Genomic DNA, 24,420 nt, shown 5'->3' on the forward strand with positions numbered 1-24,420 from the left:
TTGTTGCTTGTTGATTTGCACGATAATATACCCTATGCAAAATATTAGCTCATTCGAACTTCATTTATTAGTGTTGCCGACGTTAACGTTTTTTTTGGCAGATTTATCTCACTTCTTAACTAGGCGAACCTAGCTAGAATTTTCACCTGCCCCCGGGCTTCTGAATGCCAAAGGGGGACTAGGCTCTGCGGAATGCACGTATCCGCATCCGATGGCGACTTTGCGGTCGCTCTTGTCGTAAACCATTATATCTGGGCGGTTGTGGTGGATCGAGAGGTCGGTCAGAACAGTGCGGTCCCAGTACAGCTTGAAACGGTCATTTTCCAGGACAGGTGCAGGCAGGTACCGGTAGTTTGGTACGTTGTCTTCCAGTAGAGCACATTGGAGCGCCAGTTGTCGATGATTTTTCTTTTCTTTTTTTTCCCCTCCACTAACCCCCACACCAGAAAGCTCGAATAGAGAGCCCCCTGGTAGTGGACTCTTGCTAACAGACAACAAACATAAGAAGAGATAGCGGAGAATATAACAACAAACGAAGAAAACAAAACATGTGAAATCCCAGTGGAACATTAGAGTTCCTTTGAAGGGATCCACCATATTATACAACATTAGAACGACGCAGGAAAAAGAAAAATGACGGAAAATATTATTAACCAAAGCATGCATATACATAAGATGGTCGGCACATTTACAGAATATATTGATTTATGTGGATCGTCATATACTGTTTCAGCTTATTTTTAAAAATATGTTTATTGCTTATTGCTCTCAGATTATTGGGAAGCACGTTGAATTTTAATGGACCGTAACTTTTTATGCGCGTGAGTCCCAATTTCGTAAAAGCTCTGGTTCTCATTAAGTCATTTGCATTTCTCGTATTCAGAAGGTTTATTCGAGTAGGGAATGTGCTATTATGGTGAAAATTACGGTTATGCAAAATATTATGAACAAACATGATACTTTGAATATCACATAGGTCTGAAATAGGAATAATTCTATTTTGTACAGTAGTGTAAAGCGCAACTGTCGGATATAAGTGAGGAAGATTGAAAACTACTTTCACACATCTGTTTTGCAACGTTTGAATTTTTTTCAATTTTGATTTGGCAGCATGACCCCATACTACAATTAAGTATTGGAGGATGGAGTGGATGCATGCAAAATAAAACTGTAACAATGCTCTTTTTGGTATGAAACAGCGTACTCTTTTCATGAGACCACATAAACTTGCAACTTTACTCGATACATGTTTAATGTGAGTATCCCAGGAAAGGGCAGAATCTAAATACAATCCTAAGTATTTGAAAGAGAAGACTTTTTCAGTTTTTTTGAAAAACGAAAATTCACCCGAATCGGGGTTTTCAATTTTTTTTTGTGCCAAATGTATTAAAATTGCATGATACGTCGAGATTTACAGTTATCTCAAAACATTTTTTTATCAAAAATCGATTTTCAGACGAAAAACGACCAAGCGCCAAAAAATATTTTTTTGACAATTTTTTTTTCGAGATAACAGTGACTCTCGATAAGTAATGCAATTTTAAGACATTTGGCATCACACTTTTTTTTCGTTTTTAAAAAAAAACTCAAATTCTAACGTCTGTGACACAAATAAATGAAGTTCGATTGAACTAATATTTTGCATAGGGTATATTATCATGCATATCAACATTTCGCAGCAAGTTCCGAATGAAAAATCGAGATAACTATTTTTATTAGTACCCAAAACCATACGTTTCGTCTCGTATTCCGAAAAAAAAACTAAGTCCAAGAGTGTCGATTTTTGTCAAAAAAATTTTTTTTACGAGATTACACTAGATGCAATTTTACGACATTTGGTATCAACATTCTTTTTTTCGATTCGAAATCACCTTGGGTAATTTTTCGATTTTCAAGAAACTCAAACTTTGGCGCAAAGCGGTCTTTCTTAAGTCCGATTGAGCTGATATTTGGCATAGGGTGTTTTTTCGAGGCGTTGAACATTTTTTTGGGGTAATTTTTTGAAATTAGAGATGACCATTTTCATTGACACCCTAGTGTGCATATTACCGGCGTAACTTGCGAAGTACATCAGATTACAATTAAATTACGATACATATTTATGAATTATCCCATAAGGGGATTAAAAAAATATATTTATTTCACTTACACAACTGTTCTTACATTTGCGACGTCTTGTCGAATTGATAATCAAATTAAAACTAACTTATTCTTGAGGACCTAACTACCTGGCTTGCCACAGGGTACATCCATCCAATTGTTGCAATTGGATCATGACTCCTCTGCTCCTTGGTCTGGTTCCCATATTCGTTCTTACATGCGAACAATGTGATTCGATGTATATTGGGAAATAATCAACATTGGCCGATAGTAAGTGCTTATCAGAATCAAAGAAGAACATACCTGTCCTCGATATCTTATCAAGAACTGCTACACTTGTCCAAATCCACTTGTCCATTCCGTTCTCCCTTCCCTATAAATAAGCAGCATCCATTAGGATCTACACAAACTTCACAAGGGCCATAAGATATCTAATCTGCTTCACCTGGCGATATAATTATTATGAGCCACGACATGCAATGTTTCAGACAAGTGTAATATCGCCGTTGCAAGCTAGCTGAATAAACTTAAGCTTAAGAATGCACTGTAAGATGATGGCTTCGTATAGCATTCAGCTAAATTAAATAAATGAAAATAAAAAGGCGATCGATCGATTAATATTTCTGTCAAAACGGTTTTATTAATAAGGATTTTTATGAACATTTTTGTACATCGATGGAAGAAAACCAAAGAATGTCGGTTTTTTCGTGTTAATGTTGGAATATCTATCTGATTTTTTTTTTCAATAGTTTAATGTTAAAAATAAAAGTTATTAATAATGATGCTTCCGGATTATTTCTACCACTACAACTCTTCAACCAGTTTGAAGTTCAGTTCAGTTTATAGAACAAACGGTTTTCCTGGGCCACCATTTTATTTTAAATTTACGGATTTCTGAATAGTTGGAGAAACTCAATTCAAAAACGAATTTCCTAAAAGTTCTACGTTAGTGCCTCTAGGTACTGACTCTTCTATTTTTAGTAGCTAATGTTATCCTCGTAAACTCTTAACTCCCTTTTATTTTTAATGACATGCGACGAGTTTTACGATTTTGTGATATCAATCTCTTTGCAGATCATACTGTGTTATTCATTGCAGCTAATGAGTTGGATCAGGTCGATTTACATGTGAAAAGAGATTCACATTCTTTGAGTAGATGGTTGAAGTATAAGCAATTGAAAATGAACATAAATAAAACTAAATATATGACAATCTTGCGAAATTGTTTAAATGAAAACGTCTCCATTTGGAGACATTTATAATGAGACAATTGATCGCGTTTGGGACATTAAATATCTTGGCGTGATTATTGATGACAAACTGAAGTTCAACACTCACATTGACAAATTGCCAAAAAGTGTGGAATCTAATGCCGATTGAAAAACGATTTAACTATTTGCAGCAAAATACAGCTGTACAAGTCAATCATCTCTCCTCATTTAGACTTTTGCTCTTCCATTTTATTCTTAGCCAATGATACACAAATATCGCCAAGACATATTAAATGACCAACAACATTTACAGAATTTAAGAGGCACTGTTTTTCACACATGAAAGCTGTGTTTTATTAACAGCGGAACGAGTTTTTTTTAATTTTTATAGCGAAGATTTTCACTGACGAAGTTTTATACGTACGGATAATTTTTGTGGACAATTTTTTTTTGCAGTTTGTTTTTGTTTTCAATGAACCCGACGAAGTTGATTTTGAACGGATTATATCATGTAGACTATTAAATTTTTTAAATTATCTTTTTGTAATTTGTATTGATCCCTATTATGTCTGTCATGATTTTGGTGATGATGGACTATTTTAATTTTTGTCTTTATTTTGTTTGTTTTTTATTTTGTCGTTTTTATAGTTGTATTTGTTAAAAAAAAAATGAAAGTAGTAATCAAAAGTTTGAGCATCGCGCGCGTTATGCAGATATAAAGGATATAAAATTGAATTTTTTTTTTAAGTGCAGGTCTAGAAATTTTTTCGTAAAGGCAATTTTCTCGATTTCTCTGAATGAGGATATTTATAGTCAATCCAAAACAAAGCTGGCGGTTCGACTTGTGCTCTGGTGGACCACTGGCTGCAAGGGCATCATCGGGACCCTATCGGCTTTGTGGCGGACATAACTGAGTATTGGTTTATCTTTTGACATTGCAATTTTTTGAACTTATATCTGAAATAAAACAGTTCGTTTTTTGTGTTCGCTAAACTGATTTTTATGTTGGGAAAAAAATTATCTTTTAGATAACTCGTCTTGCTCAAACCTCTGTAGGGGAAGGAGGCGTGACCATCATCATCTATATATATGAAAATGAATTTCTGTCTGTCTGTCTGTCTGTCTGATTCTTATGGACTCGGATACTACTGAACCGATCGACATGAAAATTGGTACGTAGGGGTTTTTGGGGCCGGGGAAGGTTTTCGTGATAGTTTGAGACCCCTCCCCTCTCTCTAAGGGGGTGGCTGCCATACAAATGAAACATAAATTTTTACATTACTCGAGAATTATTCAAGCAAATGCAACCAAATTAGGCATCTGGAGGTTTTAGGATGCAATAAATGATTTTATGGTGGTAAGATAAACCTCCCCCCTCTCATAGGGGGGGCTGCCATACAAATGAAACACAAATTTCTGCATTACTCGAGAATCAATCAAGCAAATGAAACGAAATTTGGCATGTGGAGTTTTTAGGGCGCAATAGATGTTTTCACGGTGTTTAGACACTCCATATGTGCTCCCGTGGCCGAGTGGTTAGCGTCATAACTAACATGCCGGGGGTTCGGGTTCGATTCCCGTTCTGGTCGGGGGAATTTTTCGTCAAAGAAATTTCCTCCGACTTGCACTGTGATCACGCGTATTCTAGAGCTTGCCACTCAGAATGCATTCAAGGCGTGTTATTTGGCATAGAAATCTCAACTAAGTACTAATAAAAATGACGCAAGTAATACTACGTTGAGACGGCGAAGTTCCTCTAGGAACGTTAGTGCCATTGAAGAAGAAGAAGAAGACACTCCATCCCTCTCTCTAAGGGTGGGCTGCCATACAAATGAAACCCAGATTTCTGCATTACTCGAAAATTAATCATGCAAATGAAACCAAATTTGGCATGTGGAAGTTTTAGGGTGCAATTATTGATTCTATGGTGGATAGATACTCCTCCTCCCTCTCTTAGGGGGGGGGGGGGGATCTTAAGGGGGCACGAAACGTTTCTAAGGTGAATAGACACTCCCCCCTCTCTAAGGAGAGAAGAGGAGAGGGGTCTGTCTTTATTTTATCATATTTTCTGTATCAAATATTTATTCCATTTAGCGGAGAAACATGTTATTTGCAAGTGGTTGAAAAATATTGAACGAGAATTGTGTCTGAAAATAATCTGATATTATAATGATGAGTTTTGGTAGAAGTACTAGGAATTTTTTATTAAAAAGTAAATTCAACGGGGTCGATTAGAAGATCAATCAATGAACAGCTCTGCGATTGGGCTCATGAACTTGCGCTTAGTAAGAAAACGTGAATGTTTGAAGGTATTGATAACAAAAAACAGATTTTGGGCGGGACGAAGTTTGCCGGGTCAGCTAGTCACCATATATTAAGTGTCCGGATTTCGATGCGTTACCGTATCTCTCTTTTGAAAGCCCTCCACTCTTGGTTCAGATCTATGCAAACCCACAGGAACGAATGACCTCCATGTTAATGTACCCTGTTAATATCAACTAGACTTGTATTGCTTTCCTACAAAATACACGTCTCCCAACTTCCTCACAGAATCAACTGAAATATTGGGGATGTGAACATATTAATTAATTGAGCTTTTTTGTATACTTCTGGAAGAAACGAATCTTTTCTCTGCACTTTTTCATGAATTTATCAATTAAATAATGACAATTGCTACGCTATTGCTAAAATGTTATTTTTTCAAGAAAGACGATATACGATATACGAAAAGACGAATTGTATAGAATAACTCTTTAATCCTCCTATACTCCAACACTGGCTCACAGACCGAGCAATCAATAATTCGTTTTTTTTCTCTAAAAACCATCAACACTGCGACTTCGCGATTCTCTCTAGCTTCCTCATTCGTCGTTCGTCATTGTTGAGCGTATCGTTAGATTAATTACGAAGGAACGTGTGTCCCTTTTGTACTATAATCGGTCTGTAACACCGATTTTTGTTACCGGATTGAACGGAGAAAGAATTAAAACGTCGTTAGATTCATGAGTGCTGAAGCAAAATACAAATGTGTGAATTTCATATACTCGCTAAATACAATGGTTACATACACACATTTGTGAAAAAATTGTACTTGTGGAAGCCATGTAAATTATAACTGCACTAGTGAAACTAAACGGTGGCTGATGGCTATTTTTTACACTGCATCTATAAAATCCGGGGATTTTCTTTAAAATATATGGGCTGAATATGAAAATTGAAACATGACATTTGGAAAATCGTAAATTTTTCTTCGATGTCAAACGACTCAAAAATGCATAAACGTCATTGTTTTGTCTCAACACAACACAAAGTCGCTGACGATCGCACACTCAGATCGCAGCTTGCTCTGACTCGTCGAAGGACCACGGCGCACATTCGCCGTAAAACAACACGAAATAAAGTCAATTTTTACCCTAACTTTTAGCGGCACACAGCAGAACTAGCAGAGAAATTTTAGCGGCTAAAACACGCCATTAACCGCTGCACAACACGATGCTGGCAAAAGGACGACAGGATCGAACACGTTCGTTGCTTGTTTGTCGCCCGGTGACTCACAAGACAACGGAGGATGGAAATTACGTTGGTCGCCCTGTTGACCAGATTGGATTTCACTGCTGCTGCTTCACTGGGACACTTCTTCAAAATAAGGCAATTTCAATTTAAGATCCTACTCCTTTAATTGTCACAAACAGAATGAGGAAAAACTTAAATCTACACATCCTTACGCACTAACAGAATAAGAAAAAGAAAAACTTAAAACTACACTTCTCGCTATGTATGTGTGTACGACTGCATCGACGAGTGCAGCCGATTACATCTTCGTTTCTTCCGATTGCATCATCGTTCTCCCCCTGTTCGTCTGCAGCTGGCTCGGGTCGCGTTCGTCGCGAACATACTCCCGCCGGTTGGAATATCATTCCAAATCGGAAACCTTCGTCTCTCCGTTATCGTTATCAGATATAGGAAGAGGTGCTAACTTCCGGATAGATCGTCGGAAAACTCCTGTCGATGTCTTTACATCAACGACTCGGACCACATTATCTCCTCCCGGGTAAAGTGCAACAATCTTACCCAATCTCCATGATTGAACGGGTTGATTATCTTCTATAATTAACACAACAGTATCCATTTTCATATTCGGCTCACCTTCGGTCCATTTAGCTCTTGACTGTAGCGTCGACAAATAATCACGGGACCACTTTGTCCAAAATCTATCACGTAAATGATTTAAATACTGATGTCGGGATAAACGGTTCACTGCTATATCAGAATACGATGGTTTCAAAACTGGCTCCAACGGTTTACCGAACATCAGATGAGCTGGAGTTATCGGAAGTGTTTCGTTGGGATCATCAGATAACGCATAAAGTGGTCTGGAATTCACTATAGCTTCGATATGCGTTAAAACGGTACCGAACTCTTCGAACGTCAAAATTGCGCTGCCTAACGTACGATGTAGATGACGTTTGACCACTTTGACACTTGCCTCCCACAATCCGCCAAAGTTAGGGGTTCTAGGCGGAATGAATTTCCATTCTATCTCACGTTTAAGTAGAAAATCGTCAATTCTAGTCTTTGAAGTTTCTTCACGGAACATCACGAATAATTGGTGTAACTCCTTAGCAGTGCCAACAAAATTGGTTGCATTGTCCGACAGAATTTTACGAACCATTCCACGTCGGTTGATAAATCGATCCAAAGCGGCAAGAAAAGCTTCGGTCGTTAGATCCGAAACCAACTCGAGATGAATAGCTTTCGTCGTGAGGCACACAAACAATGCGATGTACGCCTTAATATGTATCGGCTTGTATCTTCCCTCTTTCACTATAACAGGACCAGCATAGTCCACACCGGTGAGCTCGAAAGCTGCAGCTAACGTCACACGTTCCTCTGGTAAATTTCCCATTAATGGCGGCACTGCTCTCGGATTGGCCCTAAAACACTTCACGCAGCTGCGTGTCACTTTTCGAATAACAGAACGAGCTTTTACAAACCAGAATTTTTGTCTTATCGCTGCCAGCAAACCGGATGGTCCCTCGTGAAGTCTCTCCTCATGATATTGTCGAATCAGCATCTCCGTCACCCGATGATTATGTGGAAGAAGCAATTGATGTTTGGCATCGTACGGTAATTTAGAATTTTGTAGACGTCCGCCGACGCGTAGAAATCCTTTCTCGTCCACAAAAGGTTGAAGATTTGCAAGTCGTTTGGGTAACTTATTTCTCTGAATACACTGGATCTCTTCATTAAGCGCAGTATTCTGAAGTACTCGTACTATATATCCCATCGCATCCCGCATATCTTGTACAGAAATGTATTGGGATTTGTTTCGCTCTTCCTTCGCCATACATAGTAGTCGAGTGAATCTCACCACCTGTGCCAAAACACGTTGCAATTTTGAAAACGTGCCGCACCGCTCAAATATTGGTTCATCTTCAAAATTTACCACTGGATTACTAACAGTCGGTCTTCTCATTTCTGGTAATTCGTCATCTTGTAATATTGGTGTCTCCAGAATTTCGTAGTTGGTAGCTTGCAAAAACGGCGGACCATTCCACCACATGTCAGAACGTCGTAAACTTTCTGGATGACAGCCTCTGGAAACCAGATCTGCTGGATTATTTTCAGATCTTACATACTTCCACTCATAATCGTTAGTAAGTCCATATATCTCTATAACTCGATTTCTCACGTAGGTTTGAAGTTGATTGGGATCCTTTTTTATCCACGCAAGCACTATCTGACTATCCGACCACAACTTGACATCATGCACTTTTATTTTCAAAATAGGTATCACTAGGTTGATCAATCTTGCCAATAACAATGCGCCACACAGCTCAAGTCTAGGCATAGTAAGACGACGCAAAGGACTAACTCTGGACTTGCTACACACTAGTCTAACTAACACTGTTCCCTCCGTTTGAACACAACGTAAAAACACACAAGCGCCATAAGCAGTGCACGACGCATCGGAAAAGCCATGAATTTCAATGCGATGAGCATCAGAGATTACGACACATCTCGGAATTTGTATCTCGTTCAACTGCGGTAGTGACTGATGGAACACGATCCATCTTTTCAACATCTCACCTTCGAGGACCTCATCCCATCCTAACCCAGCAGCCCACAATTGCTGCATAATGGACTTGGCTGACACTATTACTGGTGATATGAGCCCGAGCGGGTCAAACAGTTTGGCAATTTGGGATAGAACATGTCTTTTTGTCACTTTCGCATCGGATTGCATCGTTTCCGGACTTCTACAAAACAGGAACTGGTCAGTTTTCGGATTCCAAAGAACACCTAAAGTTCGAATCGTTTCACTCGCTCCAGAATCTTTTATGTGCACTAATTTCTCACGATCTTGATCAGGAACACCATCGAGCACCTCGTTGTTGTTAGAACACCACTTCCGAATAGGAAACTTTCCGTTCATCATAAGTTGCTCAATTTCACATCGTAATTGCTTCGCAGATGATAGCGTTGAAGCACCACTCAGAATATCGTCCATATAACAGTCTTCCAATATCACTTCGGCAGCTGCAGGAAAGTTTCTACTCTCATCTCGTGCCAGCTGAACCATTGATCTCACTGCTAAGAACGACGAAGGAGATGTCCCATAGGTTACCGTTGACAACTCTAACACTTTTATTTTTTCTGCGGGCTGGTCACGCCAGAAAATTCTTTGGTATCTCGTTTGTTTTGGATCGATCTTCACCTGCCTATACATTTTCTCAACATCTGCTGAAAATGCATAAATGTGTTTCCGGAAACGCAGTAGTATGGCAAATAAATCGTTTTGGATTTTGGGACCGATCATTAGCACTTCATTCAAGGATAATCCATTTGACTTCGCCTTACCATCAAATACCACACGTAGCTTTGTGCTGGTACTTGAAGGTTTGAGTACAGCATGATGTGGAAAATAATAATTCTGCTGTCCTGGTGGATCGTTCTCCTCGTGAATCTCGTGGCAATGGCCAAGGTCCTGGTATTCCTTGATGAAAGTTTGGTACATCTCTTTCATAATTGTATCATTGGATAGGCGCTTTTCACTTGACAGGAATCTCTTCATCGCTAAAGATCTGGAATTACCTAGTTGGTTAATGGATTCGCGGAAAGGTAATTGGACCACAAATCGACCATCTTCATCACGACGATACGTTCTGCAAAAATGGTCTTCTATCTGTTGTTCTTCACTAGTTGGCATTTTCTCCTCAAAAAGCTCTTCTTGCACGAAAAACCTTTGAATCTCTTTCAACAACGGATCCTCATTGGAGGCACACAACACGTTAACAGCTTCGGTCTCGTACTTGAGAGCACCAGCAAAAACCCATCCAAATTGTGTCTCGTACAAGCTTGGAAGACCTTCGGCCAATTTCAGTTGATTTTGTCTCAAAATTTGGAAAAATAGTTCGGCCCCGATCAACAGATCCACATCTCTTGGCTCATTAAACATTGGATCGGCTAACACAATACCTGGCGGAATATTCCATTCAGAAATGTCAACTGGAGCAGAAGGAACTTTTCCTGTCACTTTTCCTGTCACTAAACAGTCCACGTCACTTTGGAACCCAGTATAGTCGGAAAATAGGCGCATAATCACATGATGTACGATTCTAGACTTGGCACCACCTACACCAATAACTGGAACGTTCGCAGGATACTTTGGAAGCGCCAGTAAGTGAATAGCAGACTCAGATACCAGGTTAACTTGAGACCCGGAATCGAGAAGGGCACGTAGCTTAAATATTTTCCCACTTTTTGATGCTACACTCACCAACGCAGTCATCAAAAGAACTTGTTTTGTTGGTCGTTGAATGCTGGAACATGCTGTAGACACTGGACTATCGGGAATAGCTGACACTGATGCTGTCTTTTCCGAAGTATTTGAACTTTGCGACTTAGGTTCGGTACAAAATTCGCGCTCAAAGTGCAACATTGTGTGGTGCTTTTTACCACACTTCGAGCATGACTTATCTGAAGGACAGTCTCGAATTTGATGGCCTTTACGAAGACAGTTGAAACACATCCCAATTTGCTTCACCTTGCTGACACGCTGACCAACATTCATTTTCAGGAAAGAAGGACACTTGTAATTAAGGTGCGACCCTGTGCACACGTCACACACACTATCTGATGGAACGGATGTCGCTGGATGAGATGTTCTCGGTGACCAGCTGGGCTTCCCCGACTTAGGAAGTTTTTTGGCTACGTTTGAAGAGGACGTCTTATCTATCTCACACCTTTCGAGGACCTGACAATAATTCCTGAGAAACTTTAAGGATTCATCGCAATTTGGAAGTTCCCCATGTTCCAAAGTTTGCTCCCACTGCTTTCTCGTTTCTCCATCGAGGCAAGATGTCAGCAGTTTCACAACGATAAGACCAGCTGTCCCATCGACGCTTTGCTCCATAAATCGCAACCCCTCTACATGACGATTGCAATTGTCGATCAAGTTTCTCAGTTCTTTCCAGCACTGCTTAGATATTGGTTTCATCGACAATAAACCGGAAATGTGGGTGTCGATGATCACTCGCGGGTTCTCAAACCGCTCCTCCAACAACTGCCACGCTTGTTGATAGTTGTTGTCGTTAATGATTCTGGCATCCAGGATGCCGGAAGCTTCACCAATTAACGCTTTGTCAAGGTATTGCAGTTTTGTTGCATCGGAATCACCACACTTACCTACCAAATCATTAAACAGCGCCTTGAACTTTGGCCACGCTTCATACTTTCCGTCGAATGTCGGAATCGGCGTCTTCAGAGGTTGTTGGGTCACAATAACTTGAGGGGATCCACGGTTGTTATGTGTTGGATCGGCACGAAAGAAATCCAACAGATGATTGAGCTTTTCCAAAGCATCAGTATGAATGCTGTCAAACTCATCCAACTTTTCGTCCTGGTCTTCTGTTTTCCCAAAACTGGGACACTGAGCCATGATCAAATCATGTTTCGCCATATACTCCGCATAATGCAACTCTAGCTTCTTCTCAAACGCTTTTAACTGCGATAAGTTGGTATTATCGTTTTGCTCTATCGCATCACTTAGCTTGTTGATAATCACCGATACTCGCGCTTGCACTCGGCCTCTCTGATAAACTAATTGTTTAAATTGTTCCATGGTTTCTCTCAATTGCTCTCAAATGGCAACACTTTCGCTAACACAACTCAAATGTTCAAAACTTCAAAATAACACTGTTCGGAAGTTCACACTGCGTATGAAGGCTCACACTTTATTAATCGCGGAAGGATGTATCACGCTCAAATCCTTTAATAATCGCGAATACACGTATCACACTGGTAAATATCCGGTTCGCATGGGACCAAATGTTTTGTCTCAACACAACACAAAGTCGCTGACGATCGCACACTCAGATCGCAGCTTGCTCTGACTCGTCGAAGGACCACGGCGCACATTCGCCGTAAAACAACACGAAATAAAGTCAATTTTTACCCTAACTTTTAGCGGCACACAGCAGAACTAGCAGAGAAATTTTAGCGGCTAAAACACGCCATTAACCGCTGCACAACACGATGCTGGCAAAAGGACGACAGGATCGAACACGTTCGTTGCTTGTTTGTCGCCCGGTGACTCACAAGACAACGGAGGATGGAAATTACGTTGGTCGCCCTGTTGACCAGATTGGATTTCACTGCTGCTGCTTCACTGGGACACTTCTTCAAAATAAGGCAATTTCAATTTAAGATCCTACTCCTTTAATTGTCACAAACAGAATGAGGAAAAACTTAAATCTACACATCCTTACGCACTAACAGAATAAGAAAAAGAAAAACTTAAAACTACACTTCTCGCTATGTATGTGTGTACGACTGCATCGACGAGTGCAGCCGATTACATCTTCGTTTCTTCCGATTGCATCATCGTTCTCCCCCTGTTCGTCTGCAGCTGGCTCGGGTCGCGTTCGTCGCGAACAGTCATCTCGAAAAAAAAATGTTTGGTCGAAAATCGACCTTCTGGGAATTAGCTTAAGTGTCAATGAAGGCATGGAAAAAAATAATCATCGTATTTAAAGAACTGACCATGTACATTTTGGTTTTGGCCCAAAAAATGATCAGTGAAAAATTTCTGCTCAGTCGTACATGATTTAGGGGTGCCTCAGAGCATTCAAGGTTTTTATTTTTTGGCCACTCCCAAAAGGTTGATTTTCGGCCAAAAAAATTTGTCGAGATAACATCAGTTCTCGACGTTTCATGCAGTTTGAAGACATGTGGCATCAAAATATATTTTTTAAAACCCCAAAAATAACAGAAAATTATATATGCTATTGTTGGGCCGGTGGCTCCACTCGATTATCCCTAAGGTTAGCCTCAAACCATGGTTCAAAAGTCTGGACTTGAGTCGGGACTTTATTCGCACCTTCTCCCGACTCATGTCCAATCACTGTTCGTTAGATGCGCTACTCTTTCGTATTAATCTTGCCGACAACAATCTTTGTGTTTGTGGCCAAGGTTACCACGACATCGAGCACGTTGTTTGGTCGTGCGAGCTGTATCTTGTCGCCAGATCGAATTTAGAAGACACCCTTCGGGCCCGAGGAAGGCAGCCCATGGTGCCGGTGAGAGACGTGTTGGCTCGGTTAGACCTTGATTACATGTCCCAAATATATGTATTCCTTAAAGCTATCGATCTTCGTGTGTGATTGTCCTTATACCCTTAGTTTTTCCTTTTCCTTTTCCTTTGTGAGAGATCGGATCCCTTCATAAGAATAAGAAGAAATGTAAATACATATTAGATATAAGATAGGTTTAAGAATTGAGTGTGATGAGTGTGATTGAGAGTGTGAGTGTGATCATTGTCAATATATCCTCATATCCCCTCCTTTTCCTGAAGAAAATATGTCACCCTTCTAAACTCGAGTCGACCGCGAGTAATCGGTTTCCTATATTATTAACATTAGAATTAAGGAAAAATGTATATATACTAGTAACAATACAGTAAGGAGTTCGGCTCCTTTAAACCTATGTAACTGAGCCTGTAAAAATAAACGATTTAAGTAAAAAAAAATATATATGCTATTGCAATATAAGAGCAATGTGAGCGAGCGAAACAAAAAAAATATATTGCAAATAACTTTTTTGTACCCGACTATGCTCAAGTTTTCATAACAATTGTGTAAAATTTTTTATTCCATCGCGGAATAATATACTAAAACACAATTTTTTTTTCAAAACACACTCGACGAAAAAATTTGAGAAACGGAATTTTTAGGTAATTTTTTAAGTGCTGTAACTTCGTGAAAAATCAACGCATGAAGATGAATGAATATACACCATTTTGAGGCTTCAAATTTCATGTCTTGGAATATTCTACGTATCTCTTTTTATCTTGGTTTGTGTAGATGTATTGGACAAAAATATAAATACAAAAATATAGAAAATCCAATTAAACTTATCAACCAGTTCTTATTTGATCTCTAGAACATCCTTGTTCAATACAGAGATATTTTATTTATATATAACTAGCTGACCCGGCAAACTTCGTCCCGCCCAAAACTTGTTTTTTGTTATCAATACCTTCAAACATTCACGTTTTCTTACCTTGAGCAAGTTCATGGGTCCAATCCCAGAACTGTTCATTGGTTGATCTTCTAATCGACCCCGTTCAATTTACCTTTTACTATAAAATTCCTAGTATTTCTAAAAAAACTCATCATTTTATTATCAGATTATTTTCAGACACAATTCTCGTTCAAGATTTTTCAACCACTTGCAAATAACATGTTTCTCCGTTACATGGAATAAATGTTTTATACAGAAAATATGATAGAATAAATACAGCCCTAAATCGGACAGTTCCTTCCTCGAGTTCTGCTCTTATCAACATATTCGGCGATACTTTTTTATTGGTATAGATAGAAGAAGATAAAGGAGTGCGTTTCATCACATTAAAATCCATTTCCAGTTTCGAACAAAGATCAATTTCGCTAGCGCAAACAACAAATGGACTAACATCACTTGTCACTATGTAATTGTAGAACATAAGGGAATTTAATTTTCCGTTTTTTTTTTCTTTTTCCTTCAGAGTTTTCCGAAAATTTTCAATTGTCATGTTTGGTTGGAATATTTATGGTTGAAATATGTGTAGTATTTTTATGGGACCGCCTCTCCATTCCAGATGTCATACCATCATAGAAACATCCCCCCCTCCCCCCTCAGAAAGGCGGAAGGAGTGTTGAACCACTTTAGAAATGTTTCTTGCCCCCTAAAACCTCCACATGCCAATTTTGGTTCAGTTTGCAGAATTATGCAGAATTGTATGTTTCATTTGGATGGCAGTCACCCCCCTCAAAGAGAGGTGAGGAGGGTCAATTTACCATGGAAACGTTTCGTGTCCCCTAAAACATTCGCATGATAAATTTGGCTCCATTTGCTTGATCAGTTTTCGGATTATGCAGAAATTTGTGTTTCATTTGTATGGCAAGGGAATAGAAGAAGATAAAGGATATATATATATATATATATATATATATATATATATATATATATATATATATATATATATATATATATATATATATATATATATATATATATATATATATATATATATATATATATATATATATATATATATATATATATATATATATATATATATATATATATATATATATATATATATATATATATATATATATATATATATATATATATATATATATATATATATATATATATATATATATATATATATAACTATCTCACTGCAAACTGAAAGGTAGTTTTGAAAACTCCAATAAATTCTGTACGAGGTTAATCTGTTGTTTTGGCGTAAAAAATATTCAATTTTTTCTAAAAATAAATCGGGAAAGTCTCCCGCATCATTTTCAAGTTTCCTCAATTCAATCTTTCATTTTACTGCGTATATTTTTTGTTCATGTTGTATTGATTTATTCTTATTTATTATCACTTTCCACATTTTTTCTTTCTTCATTCGGGTAAACGATAAATTCAGGTAAATGTTGGAGATGTGCAAATGTACATTCGGGTAAATGCGCTCCGGATAAACGTGTTTCGGATGAATGATATTCTGGTAAATGTTACTCTATCGTTCGTTTACTACGATATAGAAAATAAAAAAATACTAAAAAATCGATGTTGCAAAATTCTTTCCCAGTATCATCAGACACAAAACATGATTTTCATCATGTACTTATCTTAGGTTAATAATGCAGACTCAATAGACTGTCACTACCAATTTTGACTCAAACAAAAAGTCATTTTAAAACTAACCATTGCAAGTATTGTTAGACGAAAACTCCATATGATTGATAACGGTATTGAATGTAACTCAGAATACTGTTCACGAACGATGCGCAGCACTTTCTCCGGAGATCATCTGCCTGATGGCGTGATTCAATTTTCTAAAAAGCATTGCACCGTGTGATGTAGAAGATGCTCCTGCATCATGTGATTGATTGATTGCGAGGAATCAGTTTTTGGAAAATGCTGTTGCGTTCGCTTCGCCGGAAGACAAGTTTTCCTAATTGAAGTGGTTTGCATTACAAAGTTCCTTCAATTCACTTTCTAGATGTGAAGACATGTCCTGGTCTAGAGGCAGCAGCAGCAGCATAGTGCAGCGGTTTCGCTGGCTCGCTTAGCGTTCACTATCGCTTCCTGCGACAAGCGGCAAGTTTCACGTTATGAATTATTGAATCCTCGCTTCTCGCAGAAGCAAACGATGCGGCGGCGGTTTCTCTGGCCAAACGCGTTTCAGCGGATTGAACGAGACGGGCGCGATGCATTTCAATCAACTGAACTAATCTTCACCCGTTGGAAGCTAACAGCGCTTCTTGCATCCCTGAATTTCAAAGCGGTGTGCGGTTAAGATACTTCCATCTTCCATACAACAAGAAAACAAATTTCCTTCGCCGGTTGATCCTCAGGTGCACTTCATTGCTCTCGCCTTCTGCTTTATTCAATTTGCTCCTTCCAACGGAACGTTCGTTCCCGGGGGAGGCCAGGCCTCGTTACGCTACGACGATGGCCGGAGCAACGTCTTAAACTCTCAGCTTACTTCGTGCATATAATCATTTTGTTAAAGTGTAATTTGATGTTGTTTAAATTATCAATATTGTGTATACTGAATAATTAATTAGCGTCACGGTCTAACTTTATCGTTGGCACCTTTCCCAGTCAGCTGGCTGGTTTTGGCTGTTGAAGCGTTCGTCGAATGGCAGACAGTGAGGCAGCATCCAGCATCCAGCCACCGCAGCAAGCATTTTGATCTAATTCGGGAAGCGGAGAAATTACGCTTTCGTAAAGCACCCACTTAGCACTGCTTTTTATGCTGATGAGCGGAACAGCTCTCAGTCCGTGAGGACGGTTTTCGTACCTGGTAGAACGCTGTGTTGTGAAATGTAAATGTTTCCCCGCAACGCTGATGGTGGCATTCGGAATTCGGAGGGGATTTTTAATTCGTACTCAAATTTTGGTAGATATGATGTGTAACAATCTATAGGAAACAGAAAGAAAAATATTGTACCAATTTTGTTAGCCTTTATTTAAGGGTGTTCTTCTCCACAATTAAAGTATATACTGGAAAAAAATAATACCGTGGCCATCCATCTTTATCGCCAATACCGGGTTACTGACACTGAACTCGACCTTACAATGGTCAGTTTGGGAAATTGCTAGATGATTCTACATCCATAATTTTTGCATGGAATCGAAGACTTTATTCAGTATGTTAGATTTAGCATCGATCCGATTCAGGTAAAATATTCACCGTTTCGTTCGATAACGTGTTGTCATTCTGAAGGTAATTCCATTCTGCCTCTCTTATAGAATTGATGGTCAATTTTAATTGTGATGATCAATTTCAACAAGCTTTCCTTGATGCTAATTTTTTACCAACAAAATAATTCATGTTTTTATTTGAGTATTAAATAAAATTATAAGCCTCCCATGACGAAGCCTATGTAACAAATCCAGATTAATTGTTAGGCCCAGAATGTTCTCAGATAACTTACATTACAAATTGACGAACTTTTTCCCTAGAAAGCTGCACGGACTGCGACATGTAAATATTTCGAACCAGACGAACCCGAATCTGCCCGGGAATACTAAATTTGTTAATTATTATCTCAAATATTATTCATCAACACTCATTCGAGTCGTTTTCGTGAGGGCATAATTCGTAATTTGCACACCCGCAGCAGCAGCTGTTTGGCAGAACTTTTACTTCCAGAGTTTCCTGAATCGCTCCATCTCCCGGCTTCAAACCGAAATGCTCGCGAGTGGTGAATTTAATTTCGCAATTAAATATTTATCTGCGGGTTGAGATCCATGAATTTATTTCGCTTTATGTGTACTGTGCTCGTGTGCGAGTTTGAAATAAACCGAAAAACCTGTAGATGAGAACATCGAGAGGAAAATCAGCTCACCTTCGCAGAACCAACGTTGAATTTCACGGTTAAACCAAGAAGACATATCAAATATCTTACCAATTGATACAATCATACCTTGAAACAATTATCAGGCGAAATTCCCAGTACAGCTGGTTAATATATAAGGGCAATATCCCTCAACTAGGGCCTCTTACGGGACAAGCGGAGAGATGCCGCAAAATCATATTCCATACTTCAAAAGCGAGCAAGTAAAAGATCCATATCTACTCTAACTGAGTTGATTCAATTCTAAAATATGCAAATTAGGTAATTGATATTGAAAACCCTCGAGTATCACCTCCCCGAGTGGCAGACGCAAATGTATTAGATGGGCGGCACCGTCGTGTACAACACGGTGGGCTATGAAGTGGAGGAGGTGGAGGTCCTCAATTATGGTGAATCATTCTGCATATTTTTCGGGTGTACGCGTATAAAGTATGCTAATGATGGAATCATCTCTCCTGCCGTATGCCGCCCTTCGTCGTTTGTTGCTATCCTTCTGTGTACTCGCTGTTGATGTAATTTATATATCTGCTTTTGAGCCCCTGTCGCATTTTGTCACCAAGTGAGCAAATCTGTCATCGCTTTTCGTTTTTTTTATATTTTATCCACCGGCTGTGGCATGGGAGGATGGGTTGAGGATGGATGGTTCAAGTGATTTAGCATTAGAGGGAAAATCAAATCGCATAATCCAGTTACCCGATTGAGATGATTGCTGCCGATGATGTTTCATTTTGTGGAGGATTTTTATCTGTCTTTCGGATGACTGTTGTTTTGTCGTTTGTTCGAGTGGAGCTGGAGAAGGGAGATAATTTTATGTCAATTTGGTAACAGAATCACAGTCGGTGGGTTGTCGCTGATAGAGTAGCGTGAACGGCGATAACACGATGGTTATCTTCATTCATGCTGATGTGATTGAAATAGTGTTTTGTTGTAACACGAGTCGTCGTATAATAAAACGAGAAATGTAATTAATTCGTACAACTATGCTCTGCTGAACATCGAAACTGGTTATCCACTTGTTATATCAATCTGATATTTCACTCTTTCGAAGAACCGGAAGTACCTTACGCATTGTGCCATATATTAACACTTTCGTCGCCCAGAGCGATTCGGTCGAGTTTCTTGCGGGCCCAAATTCAACTCTCGGTGCGGTAAAGAAAAAAGCGGGAAATGATAATAATGAATTCTGGTTTGATTTAGGACTACTTTTCTGTTGAAACCGAATGAAATCAAGTGACTGCTGATTAGAAAACTAATAGAAGTAATTTTTTAGCCCATTGTATAGTGTTGCCAATGATAATGAGACATGAAATTCCACCGAATGTACCTGTTCTATATACTGTATTCGATGACGATGAATAACTGCAATTTTATTGGAGAATATGCAATATTCTGTTCAATCGATTGCGGAGATTCTGTGAATATATCATACCAAGAACATATGTCACTTTTGTGGAAAAATAATCGTCACAAACTATAGCACATTTGGCAACTCCGACTTTTCCCGCGATTCGTGTTCATTGTTCTTTCCGCTTGGTAGATAAAAACCTAGAAGAAGGAGCAAGTTGCAAGTTTTTTTTCTGAGAATGAGAATAATAATTGCACAACTCGGATAGGCCCAAACCTTTTTTTTCTTAGACGCACATGTGTATTTTTCATCCTTAAAGGCCCATTTATATGTTGCTAGTAGCTGACTTCACAGTGAGCATCTACTGACCCGGAACTCGCTTGACAATTGGTTGACTTGCCTTGTCCGTTCACACACTGTGAGCTGCTGGTGAAAAACTAGATACTACAGTACGGGGTTACCAGGGATGCCAGATGATTTTTCAAATGTCCATCAAATAAAGGGTGTGTCATATCAAATTGCATCACGGAAAAAAACGCTGTAGAAATTCGCCCAGTTGACCGATCCTTTTGAAAATTTTAGACAGTAAAATAAAAACTATTAAACAACTTTTGGCATTTTATTTTTATTCATACTTCGAGCCCAAGCCCGTATGCTCGCACCTTCCTCTTTACCCCGTCCATAAGGTTCTGTACAACGTCAGGTTGTAGTTTTTTTTGAACAGAAATCCATTTTCTCTTGAAGTCCGCCTCCGATTTGACAACTTTTGGGTTCTTCCGGAGGGCCTGCTTCATAATCGCCCAATATTTCTCTATTGGGCGAAGCTCCGGCGCGTTGGGCGGGTTCATTTCCTTTGGCACGAAGGTGACCCCGTTGGCTTCGTACCACTCCAACACGTCCTTTGAATAGTGGCACGAAGCGAGATCCGGCCAGAAGATGGTCGGGCCCTCGTGCTGCTTCAATAGTGGTAGTAAGCGCTTCTGTAGGCACTCCTTAAGGTAAACCTGCCCGTTTACCGTGCCGGTCATCACGAAGGGGGCGCTCCGCTTTCCGCAGTTCGCTTGCCACACCATGTACTTTTTGGCAAACTTGGATAGTTTCTGCTTGCGAATCTCCTCCGGAACGCTGAATTTGTCCTCTGCGGAGAAGAACAACAGGCCCGGCAGCTGACGAAAGTCCGCTTTGACGTAGGTTTCGTCGTCCATTACCAGGCAATGCGGCTTCGTCAGCATTTCGGTGTACAGCTTCCGGGCTCGCGTCTTCGCCACCATGTTTTGTCTTTCGTCGCGGTTAGGAGTCTTCTGAACCTTGTATGTACGCAGGCCCTCCCGCTGCTTGGTCCGCTGGACGAATTAAATTGACAAATTCAGCTTATTGGCGACATCCCGGACCGAACTTCTCGGATCACGTCTAAGCTGCTTAACTACGCGCTTGTGATCTTTTTCACTGACGGAGCATCCATTTTGGCCGTTCTTCACCTTCCGGTCGATGGTTAGGTTCTCGAAGTATGGTTTTAGTACTCTGCTGACCGTGGATTGGACGATTCCCAGCATCTTACCGATGTCCCGATGTGACAACTCCGGATTCTCGAAATGAGTGCACAGGATTAATTCACGACGCTCTTTTTCGTTCGACGACATTTTTTCCAAATTTACGAAAAATTGATAGTGAAGCATGGCCAACGTGATCTATACACTCTTATCTGATTTTAGAGCGAAAGCTGAAGATATAATTCCTAAAAATTAAATTTCTACAGCGTTTTTTCCGTGATGCAATTTGATGAGACACACCCTTTAGTCAGAAACAGCAATCAGCTCTGAATTTGTCAGATGATTGATTCGAAATCAACTTCTCTATTGGTAGTTTTCGTCTCAGGTTTTCAGTTGAATTTATCACAGACTTTTATCACGAAATACACGCTGACCGTGTATAAAAATACATTGTGCTGAATTTATTCGAACTGAAGGTACTATCCGAAAAAAGCAGAAAGAAAAAAACGAATTTGGGCCAGGAATTGACTCGCCTTGTGCATTCACACAGTGTGAGCTGCTGACGAGAAACTAGATACTACTGCATTGGCTTACCAGGGATGCCAGATGATTTTTCAAATGTCCATCAAATAGTCAGAAACAGCAATCAGGTCCGAATTTGACAGATGATTGATCCGAAATCGACTTCTCTATTGGCAGTTTTCGTCTCGGGGTTTCAGTTGCATTTATTTTAAGGATTTGGGCCAGGAATAGGATGCAAGGAAAAGGAGCTACAAATAAAATATTGAAGGAACTCTACGATGATTATCCTCTAGAGTACATACCAGTGTTGAGAAAAACACCTGGATAAGTGGAAACACTGTTGGATTTCATTGGTCCAAAAATACAACGCCAAGATACACTCATGAGGGATGATGAGTTTTAAAAAACGACATTGATGTGCCCTTCTTCTGGAATATCGTTCAGATTTTTGTTGATATTTTTTAGAATCTCGAAAGCATCCATAGCTAAGATAATTTCGGAATTATGTAATGCTTTAAATGGCAATCTAAAAGATATTTTTAGATTTTATTTATTTCGCCTTGCCAACAGCTTCGTGTACCAATTTGTGAAATAAAAATGATAGTAGATTTGCAGGTGGAATAAAAACGCGTCAAAAATTAAAATAATGAATGAAAATGTACTTTTTTAAATCGAATATGTATTCTGTTTCTTAAAACAATACTTTCTTTGCAAGTTGTGAGTGAATTTTGAATGAAAATTGTGCCTGATAATGATTCTATATTAGAGATTCTCAAGAAAACTATCTTAAAAAGAAAGCGTGCCCCGCCAGTGTGCATAATAAAATAACAACGATTTCGTTTAGATACTATTGAAAAAATTTAGAAATTATTGGAAAACGATGAGAAATGAGAAATCAGATGAGAAATTTTGTACAGGATATAGTAGTAGAACATCTAAATTAGTGGATTTTAATAACATTTTGAAGGTAAAAAACTTAAAAGTTAGTAATTTTTAATGTGTTATTATTAATTTCATCCTAAAAATTTAATTTAAACTAGATTGTTTCTATCAATTAAATTGAAGCTTTCTAACCGCTCTACAATTTGTTTTTTGACACCCAACTTTTCTTAATTTAACTGCAATATCGATATAAACAATCCCTGGTGAAAATTCAAGCTAAATCTTCAGAAATCACGATTTTTACCCCACTGTACATGAATTTCCTTCTGAATGAGGTGCACCCGTGGCCGAGTGGTTAGCGTCCCACACTATCATGCCGGGTGTTCGGGTTCGATTCCCGTTCTGGTTGGGGGATTTTTCGTCAAAGAAAATTCCTCCGGCTTGCACTGTGGTCACGCGTATTCTAGAGCTTGCCACTCCAGAGTACATTCAAGGCGTGTTATTCGGCATAGAAATCTCAACCAAGTATTAATGAACGACGCTAGTTAATGAATACGTTGAGACGGCAAAAGTTCCACAGGGAACGTTAACCCCATTCAAGAAGAAGAACATGAATTAGCCCTTAAATTATACCTTAACGTTGAAAGGTTACATTTCTTCTTGAGTTAAGTCATATTTGAAATATTAAAAAAAAAATTTTTTTAAACTGTATATAATCGAGTCCAAAATTGTATATAATCGAATCACATATAATCGAGTCTGTATTTATTCGAGTCCGACCTGCATTATCTCATCGAAGGGCTTTTCCATTTGATATCCATATTTAAAAAAAAAACATGTGTCGCTGTTTTGGATTTGCTTTTTAACAAATAGCTATGTTCTACTAGTCAAGCCATTTCGTTTGATACCCATATTGATGAATTGAAAAAAAAAAATTTGCCATTTTGGATCAGCATTATTCATAAATAACTGTGTTCAACTAGTCAAGCACCTCTATTTGATACCCATATTGATGGGATTTTGATGAAATATGTTGCCGGGCGAATTTCAGGAGAACGATGAGAGTGAAACCTCCTTTTAGCTACGTATAAAGTAACACAGCTTTAAGCTAGAATTTATTAATAATTAGATTAACAATCAATTCTTCATACAAATATAAATTCTTACATTTGGTTTTCATTGTCTCTTTCCTTAATTCCTCCGGTCTGTACATATTCCTTGTCTCAATCCTTTAATTAATAAATTTTCACAAACTTCTTGTATTTTTCTCAAAACTTCGACTTTCTTTTTAATTTCGGTTTTCTATTAATTCAATGTACTCTATCCATCTATTGTTTGTTTTCATCCTCTTCATCCTTCATTCCCATCATGAAATGTCATGTCCCATAAATATGACACATTCATTTGTGAAGGGCGTCATATTTATGGGACATGACATTTCATGATGGGAC

At 38.8% G+C, this 24,420-nt stretch overlaps 1 protein-coding gene across 1 annotated transcript; it reads right to left on the reverse strand.

Moving 5' to 3' along the window:
- Window positions 1-7,224: 7,224 nt before the first annotated feature.
- On the reverse strand, window positions 7,225-12,435 carry LOC129773534 (uncharacterized). The gene has a single exon (XM_055777148.1). The coding sequence runs from the start codon at window positions 12,433-12,435 to the stop codon at window positions 7,225-7,227; it is 5,211 nt and encodes a 1,736-aa protein (XP_055633123.1).
- Between the last annotated feature and the right edge of the window lie 11,985 nt (window positions 12,436-24,420).

This window comes from Toxorhynchites rutilus, chromosome 3 (assembly GCF_029784135.1).
Source record: "Toxorhynchites rutilus septentrionalis strain SRP chromosome 3, ASM2978413v1, whole genome shotgun sequence".
Taxonomy (NCBI): domain Eukaryota; kingdom Metazoa; phylum Arthropoda; class Insecta; order Diptera; family Culicidae; genus Toxorhynchites; species Toxorhynchites rutilus.